Source organism: Colossoma macropomum, unplaced genomic scaffold, assembly GCF_904425465.1.
Source record: "Colossoma macropomum unplaced genomic scaffold, Colossoma_macropomum, whole genome shotgun sequence".
In the NCBI taxonomy this organism is placed as follows: Eukaryota; Metazoa; Chordata; class Actinopteri; order Characiformes; family Serrasalmidae; genus Colossoma; species Colossoma macropomum.
The window spans coordinates 5,445,886-5,462,494 of record NW_023494804.1 but is presented as its reverse complement, the minus strand read 5'-3'; the positions used below and the strand labels follow the sequence as shown (position 1 = coordinate 5,462,494).

The window sequence follows — 16,609 nt, the reverse complement described above, 5'->3', positions numbered from 1 at the left end:
GCTCTAATCTGGGCAAAGTATTGCAGCAATGCAAAGCTTTAAAAAAATAATGATAGCATGATTTGTGTTGTGTGTTTGGATCACAAACAAAAGCAACACATATTAGGTTTCTCATTACTTGCCAGTGAATTCTGTTATTCTTACTGTAGAAGAAATTTCCCTCAAAGCACATCAAAACATCTTGGGGACACGAATCAATGTCAGCTTTATAGCAGTTACTTTCACTATTTTTCCGTTCTCTTTCTCCCCCCCAGCACGTTTTATTATAGTTATTGCTTTCTATTTCCTTCAGTCCCGGTACACATCACAGTTTGTACTGTCTAATTCGGTTGGCCTACAGGTGTGATTTCAGACGATGAACCCCCTCACCATCAGACATTATGAATGAAACGTCTGGCTCAGGTACGAACGTGTTTTATGTGACTGAAGGCAGTTGATGGTTAATGAGAAATTGGACCCAGGGGTGGCTGCTGCATTCATCGGCCTCTAATCACGTTCAGACCTTTGGGAGAAGATACATCCACCTGCTGTGATTTCAGGAGCTTGGAAAACATTGTGGAAGCTGTGGTAACACTGTTTTTCCAATGGATGCTTTGTAGATGCTCCCCTTCTCCTTTTTGGGGGGATTTTTAGCCACATTTTTCCCTCTTATTTAGTCGTAGCCAGCTAGCAAGGTCTCCCCATTACACCATGCTACCAAGCTAGATGGAGTAAATGCTGGTCCATGCTTCCTCTGTGACACATGAAGAGCCACCATATCTTTTTAAACTGCCCCTAACGCAACGTCATTGGACAGCTTAACACACTTGGAGGAGAATGCTAACTGCTAACTGCCCCGCCTCTAAAACATCCTCCCCGATATCATCAAGAGAAACTACTCAAGTGGCTCGGAGACACTCCCTGATTTTGTGCTCCACTCACGTATACATCATGTTATGATTGGAAAATTGAAGCACAGTTTCCAATTGACTGAATTGAATTCAGTCCAAATCTTAAATCTAATCCTAAACTTAATCACTTTTCAGTGTTTACATGTGTAGCCCCCTAGCTTGATCAGCCATAACATTAAAACCACCTCCTTGTTTCTGCGCTCATTGTCCACGTTATTAGCTCCATTCACCATATAGGTGCACTTTGTAGTTCTACAGTTACAGACTGTAGTCCATCTGTTTCTCTGATACTTTGTTAGCCCCCTTTTACCCTGTTCTTCAGTGGTCAGGACCCCCATGGACCCTCACAGAGCAGGTACTATTCGGGTGGTGGATCATTCTCAGCACTGCAGTAACACTGACGTGGTGGTGGTGTGTTAGTGTGTGTTGTGCTGTTATAAGTGGATCAGACACAGCAGTGCTGATCTATACTTTTGACAGCAGAGCACATTTAGTCAGTTAGCCCCATCCTACTTGTAATGCAGGACAAACAAAGAGGGGTGTATTGAAATGACTGGTTATATAACTGGGTTTATAACTGTTGCAATAATTATTACTATCCCTGTGCTCTGCTATTTATTTGCACAGAATTGTGTAATAAGTTACTCTTAAATTAGTACAACCCAATGTTAAGAAGAGCAGTTTTGTCTTCTTAGCAAAAATCAAAACTACCTTGGGAGCCACAGCATTTTATGTCTGTTTTACCATCTTGGCTGTAAATATCTCTCAGTATGTCATCATTAACTACTAGCTAGGCAAGACTGTTGTCTGCATTGCTATGGTGACCAGCAGTCTGCGCACCAACCTTCAGGGTTAAAGGGTGAATTATCAGTTCTACATTAACTCCAGCATTTAAGACCATTTATTGTTAAACTGTGTTGAATGATCAGCAGAGCTTTATTTTACTGCAAAGGAGGATTATTTTATTTTTACCAAAAAAACGAATGCTGCTGTGGAGTAAAAGAGCTGCATGTTGCCGACCCCTGCTTTAGACTCTGCACTTCTGTTTTTCCCTGTTTCTGTAGAAATGACAAAACCATGCCAAAAATGTGAAGGACGTTTTTTTTCTTTCTGCAAAACAAGCCTATACACGCAACAGTACCTTTTCATCACATTCAAGTCGTGATAAACATCTCCTCCTCTGTTTACAAACACAGGTGTTTTGAAAGTTTCTAATTTGTACGTTAGACAGCATCGAAAACAGCTGTGAGAACATTATTCATATCAAACGGTGCCATACTTCTGTTATTGCCTATGAAAACTGTGACTTTTAAGGGTTGAAATACACCAGTCACATTGTCCAACACACACACACACACACACACACACACACACACACACATACACACACACACATACATCCCACCATATTTGTATTAAGGGTACACATACTCTCGCAAAACAAATATTGACCCAAGCCGTAAATTAACTTGCTGTCAGTGGACTGGCTATCTTGTTTCAGACTCATATAATTGGAAAACAGTAAAAACAACAGCAACAATGAGTGTCCCATATTTCTCAGATGACGAATGCTTCATACAGCTTTGTAGGTGAAATGGCCTTGACTCAGCTCTGTTTAATTCCTCTGCTAGAATAAAGACGGGGTTTCATCAATTGCAGGATTGTTATTCATTTGAAAGAGATGTCTTCCAGTTGGAGGTCATTTGAAAAGCTCGCCCCCCCGTGAGCACGTTGCGACATTCTGAAGTATTTGTTTCTTTCCACACTTGTTTCTTACGAATCAATGCTTTCCTGAATACGTGGCCTCATTTTAAGTTCAACGAGGGGCTTCTTTCATTCGTTGAAGCTGTATTGCCGGTGGAGTCTGGAGAACGGTGGACAGAATGTACGTTGGGTTCTCCTTCAGATGTTGTGTTAACCCTGAAAGGCAGTTGGAGAATGGAACGAACACTCAAGGCCACTTTTGTGTCACAACTAATTACAAAAGAAGCCCAGTGAGGAGGTGTGGCCTGCTGATGGGTGCAAAGTGTCCGTCCCTGCCCAGGACACCCCTCATCCTACCACTGCAGCTACAGGTGGAGGGAAATCATCAGGAAAAAAAACAGTAGTAAATGGAAATAGAAGCCTTTCATAGGCATTTGATATTAGAGTCGTTTGTGCAGTATATACAGTACCAGCCATGGACTCATATACTCATAAAAGGACTTTGCATATTTTTTATGATTATGACAGTTATATTGTATTTTAGTTTTTCCAAAATAGATCCAACAGTGCTTTGATGCAGCTTTCAAATAAATGTTTTAATTTAAAATTTTAGGTTCGGTAATAATTCATACATAAACTCCAGTTTTCCCATTTATGTTTGATAGCAACACATTTGCATTAAGATTTTAGATCAAAATGTCTTTAAGATTGTAACAGGTGTATGTTTTTGAATACAGCATTAGAAAAACATGACTTGTCAGTGATCAAAACCTATAACAGCCTATAAAAATGGGTGGGGAGGGGAGGGGCAGGGCTTATACTTACTCATGCACCCACGCTTAAACAACTGGGCTTGTTTTCTGAAGCTGCTGTTTCCATTGTGCCATAAAAAAGGAATTTTCTCTATAAAAACGCAAATGTCACTGTCAGAACGAAACCTTGCAGCTACAAAATGGTAACTTTGCAAAGGAAGAAAAACATTCTTAACTTTTAATTGAAGTCAATGTAGTGAGAATTCTTCCAAAATAATTATGAAGCATTTCTGTTGGTTCATTCTTCATGACATTTTCACATAATCTGTCTAAAAGGCAGCTGGAGTTTTCAAATTACACCAAAAAGTAAAAAAAGGGCAAAAATGGATAAGGTTTTTTTTCCAATGACCAGGAAATGCTGCACCGCTGTTGCACATCTGAGGTGAACAAACATGGTCCAAACCTGATGTGATTTGCCTTACGTACATTTTTCCAACTACATTGCTACATCCAGGCTACAAGCAGGCTAACACAACAGCAATGATGCCACATGAGGTCTCCTATTAAACTTCAGCACTGTTATATGGACCATTCTACCGAATTACTTCAAACTGCGCACAATAAAAAATTATTTAAAAAAACAGTAAGTATTCAGACCTTAAATATTTACAAGGATTATGTTATGATCTATTCAAACCCAAGGCATTAATAGATATAGTAATAACCTAAACTTTTTTTAGGGTACTTTCTGTCGGGAGGTGCCTGTCCCAAACCCTAAACCCCTAAATTTAAACATTGTTTTTGTATTTGTATTTTTATTTTTTGGAAAAGATCTTTTTTGATTTCTTGAAACATTTAGATTTATCAAAAGTTCATTTTTTAAGTAATATTAAAATTTTATTCAAAAAATGCTGTCCCATGTTTTCACGTCAGTACCGAAACACAGTTGTTTTTTAAATGTGTCCCAAAGTCTGAAAATCAGTGTGAAACATTAAAAATTGTCACTACCAAAACTTTTTTTTTCCATTAAGTAGTTTTTTGTTATTTTAAGGAAAAAAAATGTGATTTTTTTGTGTGTACAGCTATTCAAAGCTGCGTTTGTTAGTCATGTACTGGATGACATTTATGAGCTAAAATCGTCACCGAAAAAGTCACTACTACATTTGGCAGTTTCGGTAGTGTTATGATTGTTTTGGCAATGACAAAATGGAATGTTCCATCATTTATTTTAATAAAATAAACATTATTAAGGTATAGGGTCACTCAAAGCAAAAGGGTTGTAGTCTAAAGTCCAAGTCAGTTAAATGCTTTCAATTCTGACATTGAGCCAGATCTGTAGAATGATCCATATGCCAACTAGTTTTAGGCTGCTACTGCCAAAGCTGCTTAGGAAGGGTTGCCAGTCTTAAGCCCTTTACACACCGCACACGATTTTTTTTTGTGACTTATTCGGACGACAGTAAATGAATTCAAGCACGTGTATAACGGATGATATCCTGCTCACCAAATGCGGGTTTTCGGATGGCGAAAATGTGCCATTATTTAATTTGCCTTCTGTTCAATTTTTGTGAATCTTTGCCAGTGACAAAAAACTCGCTGATCAATCACGGCCGCCTGCTGTTGGCATGACGACAACCAAGAGGACGCAGCAGCTGTGTTTCAGCAAATAGAACTTTTTCACAAACGGATCAGAACCTCTGAAGGCAGCTCAAATAGAGTGACAGACATCGAGTTAGATGTGGAGAAACTCATTCAGCTTCTGAATGAAGAGATGAAGCTTTTTGTGCTACTTTCATTTTTCCGAAATGGACAGCCGTTTGTCCGTTCTGCTGGGAGCAAAGAATCCGATCTTATTTGCACTGAAAGACATTCAGCTGAGATCTCAGCTGAGACTGAAAGCACTCGCAAAGAATTTGAGCTCCTGAACGAGGTGGATAAACTCCCTGCTCTCCTCTCGTGACAGTTTGCCCATTTCGGGAGCAGCAAAGGCATATAAATATATATATATATACATATATATCCTAATGCGTATATATAGATATATATCCTATCCGATCCTAATGCGTGGCCATGACTTAGTAAGGCGTGGGAATGAGATAATTAAGTCATGGCTACGGCTTAGTAAGGTGTGGGAACAAGATCTTGCCTCACTACATCTCATTCCTATGCCAGTCATGGCCGCACATTAGGATCTCATTCCCACGCCTTACTAAGTCGTGGTCACACATTAGGATCTTGTACCCATGCCTTACGAAGTTGTGGCTACGCAGTATTTTTATTTTTACAGGATGTCACCAGCAGGGCTCCGTAGTAAGACATGGGAACAAGATGCTAATGTGTGGCTGTAACTTAGTAAGGCATGGGAATGAGATAATTAAGCCTTGGCCACAGCTTAATAAGGCATGATCTCGTTCCCATGCCTTACTACGTCATGGCCATGGCGTATTAATGTGTGGGAACAAGATCCTAATGCATGGCCATGACTAAGTAAGGCATGGGAATGAGATCATGTCTCACTAAGCCATGGCTATGCATTAGAATCTTGTTCCCATGCCTTACTAAGTCATGGCCACACATTATATTTATTTATACGGGATGTCACCTGCGGGGCTCTGTAGTAAGGCGTGGGAATGAGATAATTAGGCCTTGACCATGATCTTGTCCCACACCTTACTACGTTGTGGCCATGCCGTATTAACATGTAGGAACGATTTCTAATGCGTGGCCACAATGTAGTAAGGCGTGGGAACGAGATCATGCCATACTAAGCTGGGGTCAAGGCTTAATTATCTCATTCCCACTCCTTACTAAGTCATTATTTATACAGGATGTCACCAGCAGGGCACTGTAAGTTTCTGTAGAATCAGAATATTCGAAATATTGAAAATTGAGTCGAATCTTGACCTCAAAATCGAAAATACGAAAACATGAAAACATGAGTAGCGTCGCATCTCCTGGTTGTGTGTACCCAAACTTTTGACTTGCATCTTATATCACATTATCGGCCGTTTTTCATTCACGCTGTTGTTTTATTATGATGGTAGTTCTGCTGTTTCACTGAGGGTCTTGGTTTCATTTTGCTCAGAATTTATGATCAGACCCGGCCCGTTTCGCGCGCTGATGGATCAGCTCGTACGTCAGTGGCTTTAGCAGGTGCGCCTTATGCCCTCGCACACAGAGGAGACACTAACAAAATACCATACGCGCGCCTTTCGCGCGCCGCGACAGCTTTATTGGACTTCACGAGCGTTCACAGAGAGATTTATAGAGACATTACTCCACATTCATCTGTTTTCCACCCCCTTCCTAGATATTCCTAGCCGAACATAATTGACATATGGTCTGGTTTATTCAGCCGCGTTGTGCTGCGCACGCAGATGAAACAGGCTGAAAACACCTCAATAAAAGCACGGACAGTGAATACCTCGTTTGCTTAAGGTACATTTAGACGCTGTTTGTTTAATTTGCGTAATCAATGTGTTTGTTACTTCAACAAGCACTCTCTTTAATCACAGGCAATTTTAAAAGTTATTTAAATTCTAATTCAGCAATTAGCAGGCAAGCCACAAGTCCAATTAATCTTAATGCAATGTAGCTCCCATTACAGAGAAAATTAATTATCAGGCCTTTTCAGTTTTTTTTTCCATTGTTTGTTTGGTTTTGTTCTTTTATCTCCAAAGAGCGTTTCTGATGAATCTTTCATTAGCGGGCGTGTGAGAGCAGCCTCTCAGGGCCGGGCTGGGCGCGTGTCTGTGTTTAAAGCTGACCAGGTCCCTGTGTCTGATGCAGATTTGCCTCTGGTGAACCTCTCGGTGGAGCCTCAGCCGATCCTGGAAGGAAATCTGGTCAAGTTCCACTGCTCAGCCAAGGCCAACCCGCCGGTCACTCACTACAGGTCAGAGCTCTCGCACACACGCACACTACATATACATACACATACATTACTGATCAAGGACCTCTCTCTCTCTATCTCTCTCTCTCTCTCTCTATCTCTCTCTCTCTCTCTATCTCTCTATCTCTCTCTCCTCTATCTCTCTCTCTCTATCTCTCTATCTCTCTCTCCTCTATCTCTCTTTTTCTTATCATTCTCTTTTTCTTTTTCTTCTTCTTTTTCTTTTTCTTCTTCTTCTTCTTCTTCTTCTTCTTCTTTTCTCTTTCTCTTTCTTTTTTCTGCCCCTCTTTTTCTTCTCTTTTGCTCTCTTTTCTCTCTCTCATCTACTCTTTCTCTTCTGTCCTACTCTCTGTTTTTATTCTCTCTTTTTTCTCTTTTTCTTTATCTCTCTTTCTCTCTATCTCTTTTTATCTTTCTCTCTCTCTCTCTTTCTCTGTATCTCTCTTTCTCTCTCTTTATCTCTCTATCTCTCTCTCTAGCTCTCTATCTCTCTCCCCTCTATCTCTCTTTTTCTCTCATCATTCTCTTTTTCTTCTTCTTCTTCTTCTTCTTCTTCTTCTTCTCTTTCTCTTTCTTTTTTTCTGCCCCTCTTTTTCTTCTCTTTTGCTCCATGTTCTCTCTCATCTACGCTCTCTTCTGTCCTACTGTTTTTTTTCTCTCTCTTTTTCCTCCCCTCTCTTTTTCTTTCTTTCTCTTTTTATCTCTCTCTCTCTCTCTCATCTACACTTTCCCTTCTGTCCTCCTCTCTGTTTTCATTCTCTCTATCTCTCTCACTGTCTCTTTTTCTTTCTCTCTTCTTTGCTCCCCCCATTTTCCCCCCACTTATGCTTTCTCCTGCTTTCTCGCTCCTCACTTTCTCTCTTCTATCTTTCTCTTCTATCTCTCTCCTCACTCTCTTCTTCTCCCTCCCTCTTTCTCTCTTTGTTTTCTCTTTCACTTTCTTTCTCTTTTTTTCTCACCTCTCTTTTTTTAACTCACTTTTCTTTCTTTATCACTCTCTTGTCTGTTCTTTCCCATCTGTCCTCCTCTGTTTTCATTCTCTCTGTCATTCTCACTGTTTCTTGTTCTTTCTCTCTTCTCTTGCTCTCTCTATTCTTTTTTCTTGCACTTCCCTTGCTTTCTCTTTCTTTCTCTCTCCTCTGTTTCTCTCTTCTTTTTTCTCTTTCTCCTCTTTCTCCCTCTCTCTTCTCACTCTTCCCTCGCTTTCTGCTGCTCTCGCCTCTGTCTTACCCTCTTTCTCTTCTTTTGTTTTCTCTCTCTCTCTCTCTCCCTCTCTCACCCCTCTGTTCTGTTCTCTCTCTTCCCTCTCTTCCTCTCACTCTTTCCTTTCTTGTTATTTCTTTCTCTGCCTTTTTTCTGTCTTTCTTTTATCTGCCTGTTTTCTCTTCATTTTATATTTTGTTTCTCTCTCTTACCCTCTGTTTCTTCTTTCCCTCTCTCTGTTCTCATTTTCTGTCTCTCTCTCTCTTGTCTACTCTTTACTCTCTCTTACTTCCCTTCTCTCTGTTCTTTTTCTTTTCTCTCTCTTCCTCTCGCACCTGTTTGTTCTTACTCTCTTTCTTTTGCTCCCTCTCTCCCCTTTTTCTCTCTATTCCCTCTCTCTTGCTCTTCCTTTCTTATTCTTTCCATTCTGTCTGTCATCTCATTCCTCCCCTTTTCCTTTTGCTTTTCTATCTCCTATCTCTTCCACTCTTTTTCTTTGTTTTTTTTTTTCTCTCCAGCTCTCGTTCTTTCTTTCTTTCTCTCTGTATTTTTGTCTGTCTTCCTCTCTCTTTGTTCTCTTTGTCTAAACCCTCTTATTGTCTGTCTCTCTCTCTCTCTCTCTCTCTCTCTCTCTCTCTGTTGCTTTCCTCTCTTCTTCTCACTCATTTTCTTTTCTCTTACTTTCTTTTTTCTATCATGCTGCCCTCTTTTCCCTTCTCTCCTTATGTCTTCTTTCTCTTTTTTCTCTCTGTCTTGTTTGTTTTCTCTCAGTGTTTCTTATTGATTTGTACACATTCTATCCTCTCGTGGTGTTTTTTGGGGGTCCGCTCTGGCTCCCCCATCATAAGCAGCCACGCTGGGTCCGGGAGGGTTTTAGTTCTGATGCGAGTCAAACTCACCTGAGCCCTCAGCTGCAGGCCCATTGATTATTAATGAGAGCGAGGCGAGAGGGGCCTGACACACATCAGGGCCGACTGCCCGGGCCGAGGAATTACCCACCAATCGCAACCGCAAGCCACAAGCCCCTCCAAACCCTGCTAGGCTTCTGTGTTTGCCCTCTATTTCCTCTGTTGCACTGCAGCAGCACTGCAGATCAGCAGCCATTGGTGGTGCACAGCACAGTGAGAAAAGCTTGCCCAGATATAGCGTCATATAGCCGTCAACGCAGACAGCTCTCCTCCGTCTGAGCGCTCCGTGCTCGCTCTGCTGTTTCAGAGCGCACGCCGGAGTAATTCTCATGCCGCGGAAGCGCAGTGTTAATAATAACTGACTCCTTCCGTTTAATTATGACAATAAGAAAAAATTAATTATTGATGGCAGGAGGAATGCCTCTGGGGCATTATACCCATGTTCAAAGGGGATTAGACTGTGGAAACGAAAACAAGAGGAAGGATTTTGTTCGCTCCCCAATATCATATTCATGCACATTTTTTGTTTACATGAATATTTGAATTCGCTTAAGAGACGAGTGCTTTCCGAGACGCGACGCGGCGTCCCACATTATGCCTCTCGTGTACGGAAACTGCCAGAACAAAACCAATCACCGCCCTGTTTAGAAACAGATTAGAGATGTGTTATCTTGATTAGAAGAAGTAACGCTGCCCTCTTTGCCGTTGCGCTGGGACTATTAGCGCGTCTTGGCCGCGATCGCAGTGAAGTTTGCGTGACGTTTCGTGTGGAACCAGCAGTGAGTAGGCAGGGGATTAGATTAGGTTCATGATGAAGGCAAAGTGGATTCGGTTCCAGAGCCTGGCAGCGGTCCGAGAACCGCCCGTGTGAAATTGTGATGTAGCGCGGGGCAAATGCTTGGCGACAAAGGCGTTTTGCTAAGAGTTTCTTTCTTTTCAGTGCACAAAGTTGGGCCTTTCTTCCAGGTTTAACCTTGGTCCCGTATCTTGAAATGAAAGGTCCTTTCAACAATACAGCAGCGTTCAATAAAAGGCAAATAAAGCGCCAAAGCCAAAGCAAAAGGAGAGGAGAAGTAACAGTAGAAGCTTTTGTGGCATAATCTGGCTTTTTAAGGAGAGAATGCGACTGAAGTCTAGACCGAGTTTCATTTCTTGTTTCTTTTTGAGGGGAGCCTGACTGATATGAGTATTTTGTGAGCAGTATTGATTTTAAGGAGCTAAATATTATAGTATTAGATAATATTGCCTTTTAATGTCATTTAATATGGTCACTTTTAGGTATATAACGGATGTGACTGTCACATTTATTGAAAGGAGGTGTAAGTAATAGCATGACCGATGGTGGAGCTTCTTCTGTTTCTTCAGTTTTTTGGTGTTATATAATAGCTGCGTTCCAAAGCCGAGGCTGCAGCCAAGGTAGGGCGGGTCCTCGGTAGGGCTGTCCTATGAAGACTCCTCCTTAGTGGCCTGTTGGTCACACAAACGGAACAGTCCTAACAAGGCTGCGTGGTGATGTCACCAGAAAGGTCTCACCTCTTGCAATTAGGGTGCAAAGCTTGTGAGGAAACTGGTGAGAGAAAATGAGCCCATTGCATTGTGTTTGTCGCTATGGTAGCTAATATACCAACAAGCTTATGTACCACGATAAACTACATATATACAAATATCTGATTAAAACATGATATATGGGCGAATACTTTAATTAATCAGTCATTTTACACTTTATAAGGTCATGAAGATGAATTCAAGTACATGAACAACTTACATTTTACAACAAACACCATTTTCGTGATGCTGTTTTTTGTCCTTCGTGTCGTTCGTGTGCACAGAACTGTGGGTAACCGAAGGCCTGGAAGGATACATCAGTTGCGTCCTCAATCACTCCGAATGTAGGCTGCATTTCTAGGCTGTATACGAAGGGTCCTTCACTTTGGAACGGCCTTCTATGACCAAGAAATGGCCAAGAAATGCAGCCTAGGCTTTGGAACACAACTAACGTGTTTTCCTCTTGTTTAAATGTGTTTATGACTTTAATTATAATGGTGTTTTGTGTTCAGCCTGCATTGCTTCATTATCAGTGATCAGGTGAGGGACTGCCAGCTCAGCACTCTCTACCACATTTCCTTATTAGCCATCTTGCTTCCTGTGTTTACTATGTAGCCAACACTGGTAGTTCTGTCGAATTGCACCACGCTCTTGGACACTCACTCTCTTACACAAATATTTGTTATTCAGAGTCGGGTGTAGAGTCAGACAATGCTTATATTTTCTTCTTGAGAGTGAAAATATAAGCAAAAAGCTAATTCTGCTTCCATGCATGCTAAAAACATTAGCTACGCTCAATGTTAGTCCACAGATTTAGACGTTAGAACGTTTCTGTTTTCATAAATCCCAAGATGTCTTCATGAAGGCATTTGCTACTTTCTTTCATTTACATTTATTCACCTCAACCCACCACAACCAAGTCACATTTTGATAATGGTGATCATCTCAAATAATTGGGATCATCACAAATAATTGCGATTCGGCGATTATACAGGGGGATTCACTCGAAAGAGGCCCCGAATATTCTGTAATAACTCTCGCTAGGATGAAGCAATCTGAACGAAACAAATGTGCAATGAGCTCCTCAGTATGTGGAGCTTCAAACAAGCCGGGATGCCCCTGTGTTGGAGCGATGAGGTAGGTGCCAGACAGCCGTCACGATCTTTAACCTCCGTTTGCAACTTCAGGAACATGCGCTGCATTGAAATTTGTCTGGCAGAAAACAGGGATCACTTCCAGCATCGCATGTAATGCAGTCGATTACACACACGTCAAGGTATGTAATGTATTTTTTTGGTTCAGATTGTTTCATCCTAACGGGCGTTACTACAAAATATTCATGGGCCTCTTTCGAGTGAATCTCCCTGTATAATACGTGTGACAGGCCTAATCAGCTTACTTCTTACTGTTCCACTCGAACTAAACAAAATGATGATGGTTGTTGATTAATTGATAAAATTGATCAAATTACCTTACCTGTTCTTCAGGTCTTTTAGCTGAAAGATCCATGGGACGTCACTATCGGCCGGTATTACCAGCCGACTGATGTATATCGGCTAGGCCCTGTTCTTGAACACGCAGCGGGTTGAAAGTGGGCCATAGGTAGAAGGTGAGTCAGATGCACTTGCTTTTCTGCCAGTGAATGGAAGCGCGCTTCAGATCCCTCCAGGGCTTTCTTGTCACCGTTGGTGTTGGAGGCTTTGTTTCGAGGCAAATTTGTCATCTCTGCTTTCCTCCTCCATCACTTTAGAAGTGTCTAATGGAAAAAAGGCTCTGCTGTGCACATTTGGCTGGGCACAGCAGCAGGTTTGATGTGAACATGTGGGTTTAATGCATGCCGTCAGTGGGCATCAGCCTCCCCTTGGCTGATTGTTTGTTTTGGCATGGGGGGTCCTCGGGGAGATAGCATGTGCCACCCAGCGTTCGCGTTCCCCGCGCACAGACACGGCGACAGACAGGAGCCATCAATATCTTAAAAAGCCAAATGATTTCCTTTCTGCGGCAGTTATGTCTAGTTACAACGTTCAAAGCGCTTCGTTGCGCGGATATACAATCGCCGCTGAATAATTCAGTGGCGTTTTGGAAAGGATGCACAACAGACGCCCGTGCTGTTCATTTGCGCTGCTTTGCCGTTCCGAAGCCGGAGCGGGGACGACTAAAGGCTTATTGAATTTTGAATTACAGCGTTTGCGGCTTTCGCGCTCGTCCTTGTCTTACGGGCTGCGCTGTTGACTGACACCCTCACTGCGGGGCACTGAGTGATTTAGATGAAGCTGTGTTTACTTTCTCGCTTCTCTTTTCTGCTCTCGTGAGATCAAGTTGTCAGAGCTCTTCAGCGGGAAGCCTATTGCTTGTCGAAGACGTGGAAATTTGGCCTACATAGTTTCGTAGTTCAAGTGCGTCTTCTTCGGAAAGCCGAGGAAATCGTTTAGAGCGGATACGGCCATCAGGAAGCGCATTCTCTAATTTCTCATAGCGCTCTGGATCGGATTCAATTAAACGAAGGCAGCAATGCATTTAAATGTCAAGAATCCATGTAATCGCTTGGCCACATTTTTCCCTTTTTTAGAGCTGATATGAAGGTTTACAATAATATCATAAACAGCTTATGCTGATATGATGAAATTGAATTTTCCTAACGAGATGAAGTAAATCCTTGCCATCGCTGCTTTGATTTTAAAGTGAGTTAAATGGAGTGGTGTAGTCTGCATGTGCCCTTTTATCATTGTTTAGTGGTCACTTTAGGCACTTTGTGCTAAATGGGTGGGTTTTACTGGGGGGGGGGTGTATTTTTTTATGGTTGTGCCATTGATATAGACCTTAATCATCGAATGAATATGTAAATCTACTGCTTTTCCTGCCCTCAATATTATACAGGAGATTCTTCTGTTAAAGCCAAGAGCTGAAAGTTTGACTGTTTTTTCTTAGAAGCTTGAATTTATTTCCATTGTTTGTTAAAGCTGAAAGAACAAAACCACTTAAAAATCTATATATTGCCAGCAACTATACTTTTGTTTGATTGTTGCAAATAAATCAGTAAACATAAGTCAACTGAGTAAACTAAGTAAACTGAAACTTAAGTCATTAAACTTGTTTATTTGTCTTACATAGAGAAGGAAAGTGCTAATACAGGGACCAAAGTGCAACAGTCTAGAAAAGGGAACACATTTTGGAAAATACACCTGAATTAGGTTCTAACCAAAAAGTAGAGCCGTTTTTGTAAACTTTTTCTAGATTTTTACTGCAACTACTTTCATTGCATCTACCAATAAAAACTTTTATCAGGGCAAAACTAAAACAAAACTTCAAAATCTTGTTAAAACAGCCACTATTTCTGTAATTTGCACTCATATCTTCTTAGTGTTTGTCGTTTAGAGAAGAAACAGCTGTAAACCTCAGCAGCATCTGACAAACACACATACATTCAAGAATTTTATTAACTTCAGTTAACACTAAAAAACAGAAGTTAAGGACCGAACATTGTTGCAGTGGAGTATCACTGTTTATCTGCTGCTGCTCAGGCTGTTTGAACATGTCTGCGCTGACCAGCACAGGAGAGCAAAGAAAACAAAGAGTGTTTTTAATCACTGTGTCTTGTTTTAATTAAAATCCATTAAATCGTTTGTTAAGTTTTAGATTTTGGCACTTTTTCAGCCCAGTTTTTTCTCTTTTGGCCATGCCATTTTTGACCACTTTTGGCCAAAAAATCCCTAATTCACATATATATATAAATACTAATGGTTGGCATCAGTGGGCTAATTAGCTTGATACCGATCATTACTTCCCTTTTAGGTTGCGTTGGCTAGTGTGCTAATTTATCAATAGACATTTGAAATGACTTCACTAAGGTTTGAGGAAAGTGAACAGCTACTTTTATTATCGATTGAGACTGCAGAACAATGCGTTACCATGGAGACTGGGTGGGTGGACTCTGCTGTACCTTTACTTTCCATTGGCTGAACCACTTTGGTTCAGGCACATGCTTCAGAAACAGTGTACTATAAGAGGTTCTCCCTGTAAAAACAAATGCCTGCATATGGAAATCTGAGCTGGAATGCTGGTATGTCCCATTCTTTATTCCTGGAGCAGCGTTCCCACTTCCGCCTCTGCTTATACTGTTTTTTCTAAAAATCAAAAGGAAATCTGAGGATATGAGAATGCTTTTTGTTCTCACTTCATCTCTGGCCTACTTTTCTGGTCCTATTTTCTGTTATCTAATAATTAGTAATCTAGTAATTTTTTTGTTGCGTTGGTAAAACGTTTTCCATCCGCTATGATTAACAGGGAAAATTAGCTTGCGTTGTAATTTTTCTCATTTCTCTTCTCTCTCTATGATTTGATAGAGGCTCCCAACCCCACAGGACGTATGACGATGTGGAAAGAGGCTGTTGTTTGATATCACAGACAGAGCACACATCAAATACACGAAATATAATTTAATCTCGCCAGATTCATTTCATCATCTTAACACAGGACCCATTTGTTTTGCCTTCATAAAACACAAACAATGGTCCATCTGCTGCATGCTTGATCTGCCCCAGCTCAAACTGGGCTGTAGCTGATGGCAATGCTGGTCCTTTTATGCTCCAATTTATATTTCTGCATAATGACGGCAGCATCAAAGTGGGGTGAGTAGCAGAGACGGTGTGTGAGAACCTCGTAATGGGTGTTCTTTTATTCCGCTCCTCCAGAAGACATGCTCCGTTGATGGCAAGAAAATGAAAAGGCGCACACGCGCACAAAAAATGTTGTACCGAAAATTACATTAGACACCTCGAGTGTTGCTTTTGTTGTTTCAGAGCACCATGCAAATAAGAGACGATCACAATGATTTGCCTGCGAAAAAGCATCTTCCCTGGAGCCTTTCATCTACAGAGCACGCTGAACATGTAGAGAGGCTTCAGCTTTCAGAGAGTCTGTCAGGCTTCCAAAGCGCATGTCTTCCCCTCTCTCTTAGGTGGGCGAAAGGTGGAAGCGTGATCAGAGACGTGCTGGGAGACAGCTACGAGGTGGTGGTGGACCACTCCTTCTTCACCGAGCCCGTCTCCTGCGAGGTGACCAACGCCCTGGGCAGCACCAACATCAGCCGCAACGTAGACGTCTACTGTGAGTTTATTTGTAGTGCCTACTTTTAAGGAAGGAAGGGAGGTCCTTAAGTTCTGAAAAGAGATATGAAATGCCCACTTATGTTGGAATAGTCCAGCGAAGAATCAAGTATTTCCAAATGCATATATAATCAATCAGCCAAGCTAATGTAGCTAAAAAGTATTTTAAGCTTAAACTCCATCAATAGCATCATGCAAACTGCTAGGGGTACGAATCCTCTAGGCATTTGACTCTCAGGGTGCCAAGATGTCATAAGAAAACTTTTTTTGATGCCTCGTGATGCATCTCCATTTTTGATTTCTATAGCCTACACCAGTGATTCCCATCCCTGGTCCTGGAGTACACCCTGACCTGCACATTTTAGTGTACTGCATGCTCCCAACACGCCTGATCTAACTAAGCAGTTAAGTAGTAACCCCTTCCTGAGCTGAAGTGGGCATTGTAGAACAAGAAAAACAAACAGGTGTAGGACAGGGGTCACTCCAGGACCAGGGTTGGGAATGTCATCCATAGACATAAGTGCTTTTTTAACATTAACTGATTTAATGAAAACCTTCATATTAGATAATTTAACACAACAATACAACACAATTTTTGAAAACTATTTCA

The 16,609-nt window shown here is 41.3% G+C and overlaps 1 protein-coding gene across 1 annotated transcript in view; it reads left to right on the top strand.

The window, feature by feature from the left end:
• kirrel3a (kirre like nephrin family adhesion molecule 3a) overlaps positions 1-16,609 on the top strand; it is a 219,103-nt gene that overhangs the window by 177,285 nt on the left and 25,209 nt on the right. The window contains exons 6-7 of the mRNA XM_036595784.1: positions 7,136-7,241; positions 15,852-16,000. Of these exons, the coding sequence (XP_036451677.1) occupies positions 7,136-7,241; positions 15,852-16,000 (255 nt within the window). The remainder of the gene's footprint in view (positions 1-7,135; positions 7,242-15,851; positions 16,001-16,609) is intronic.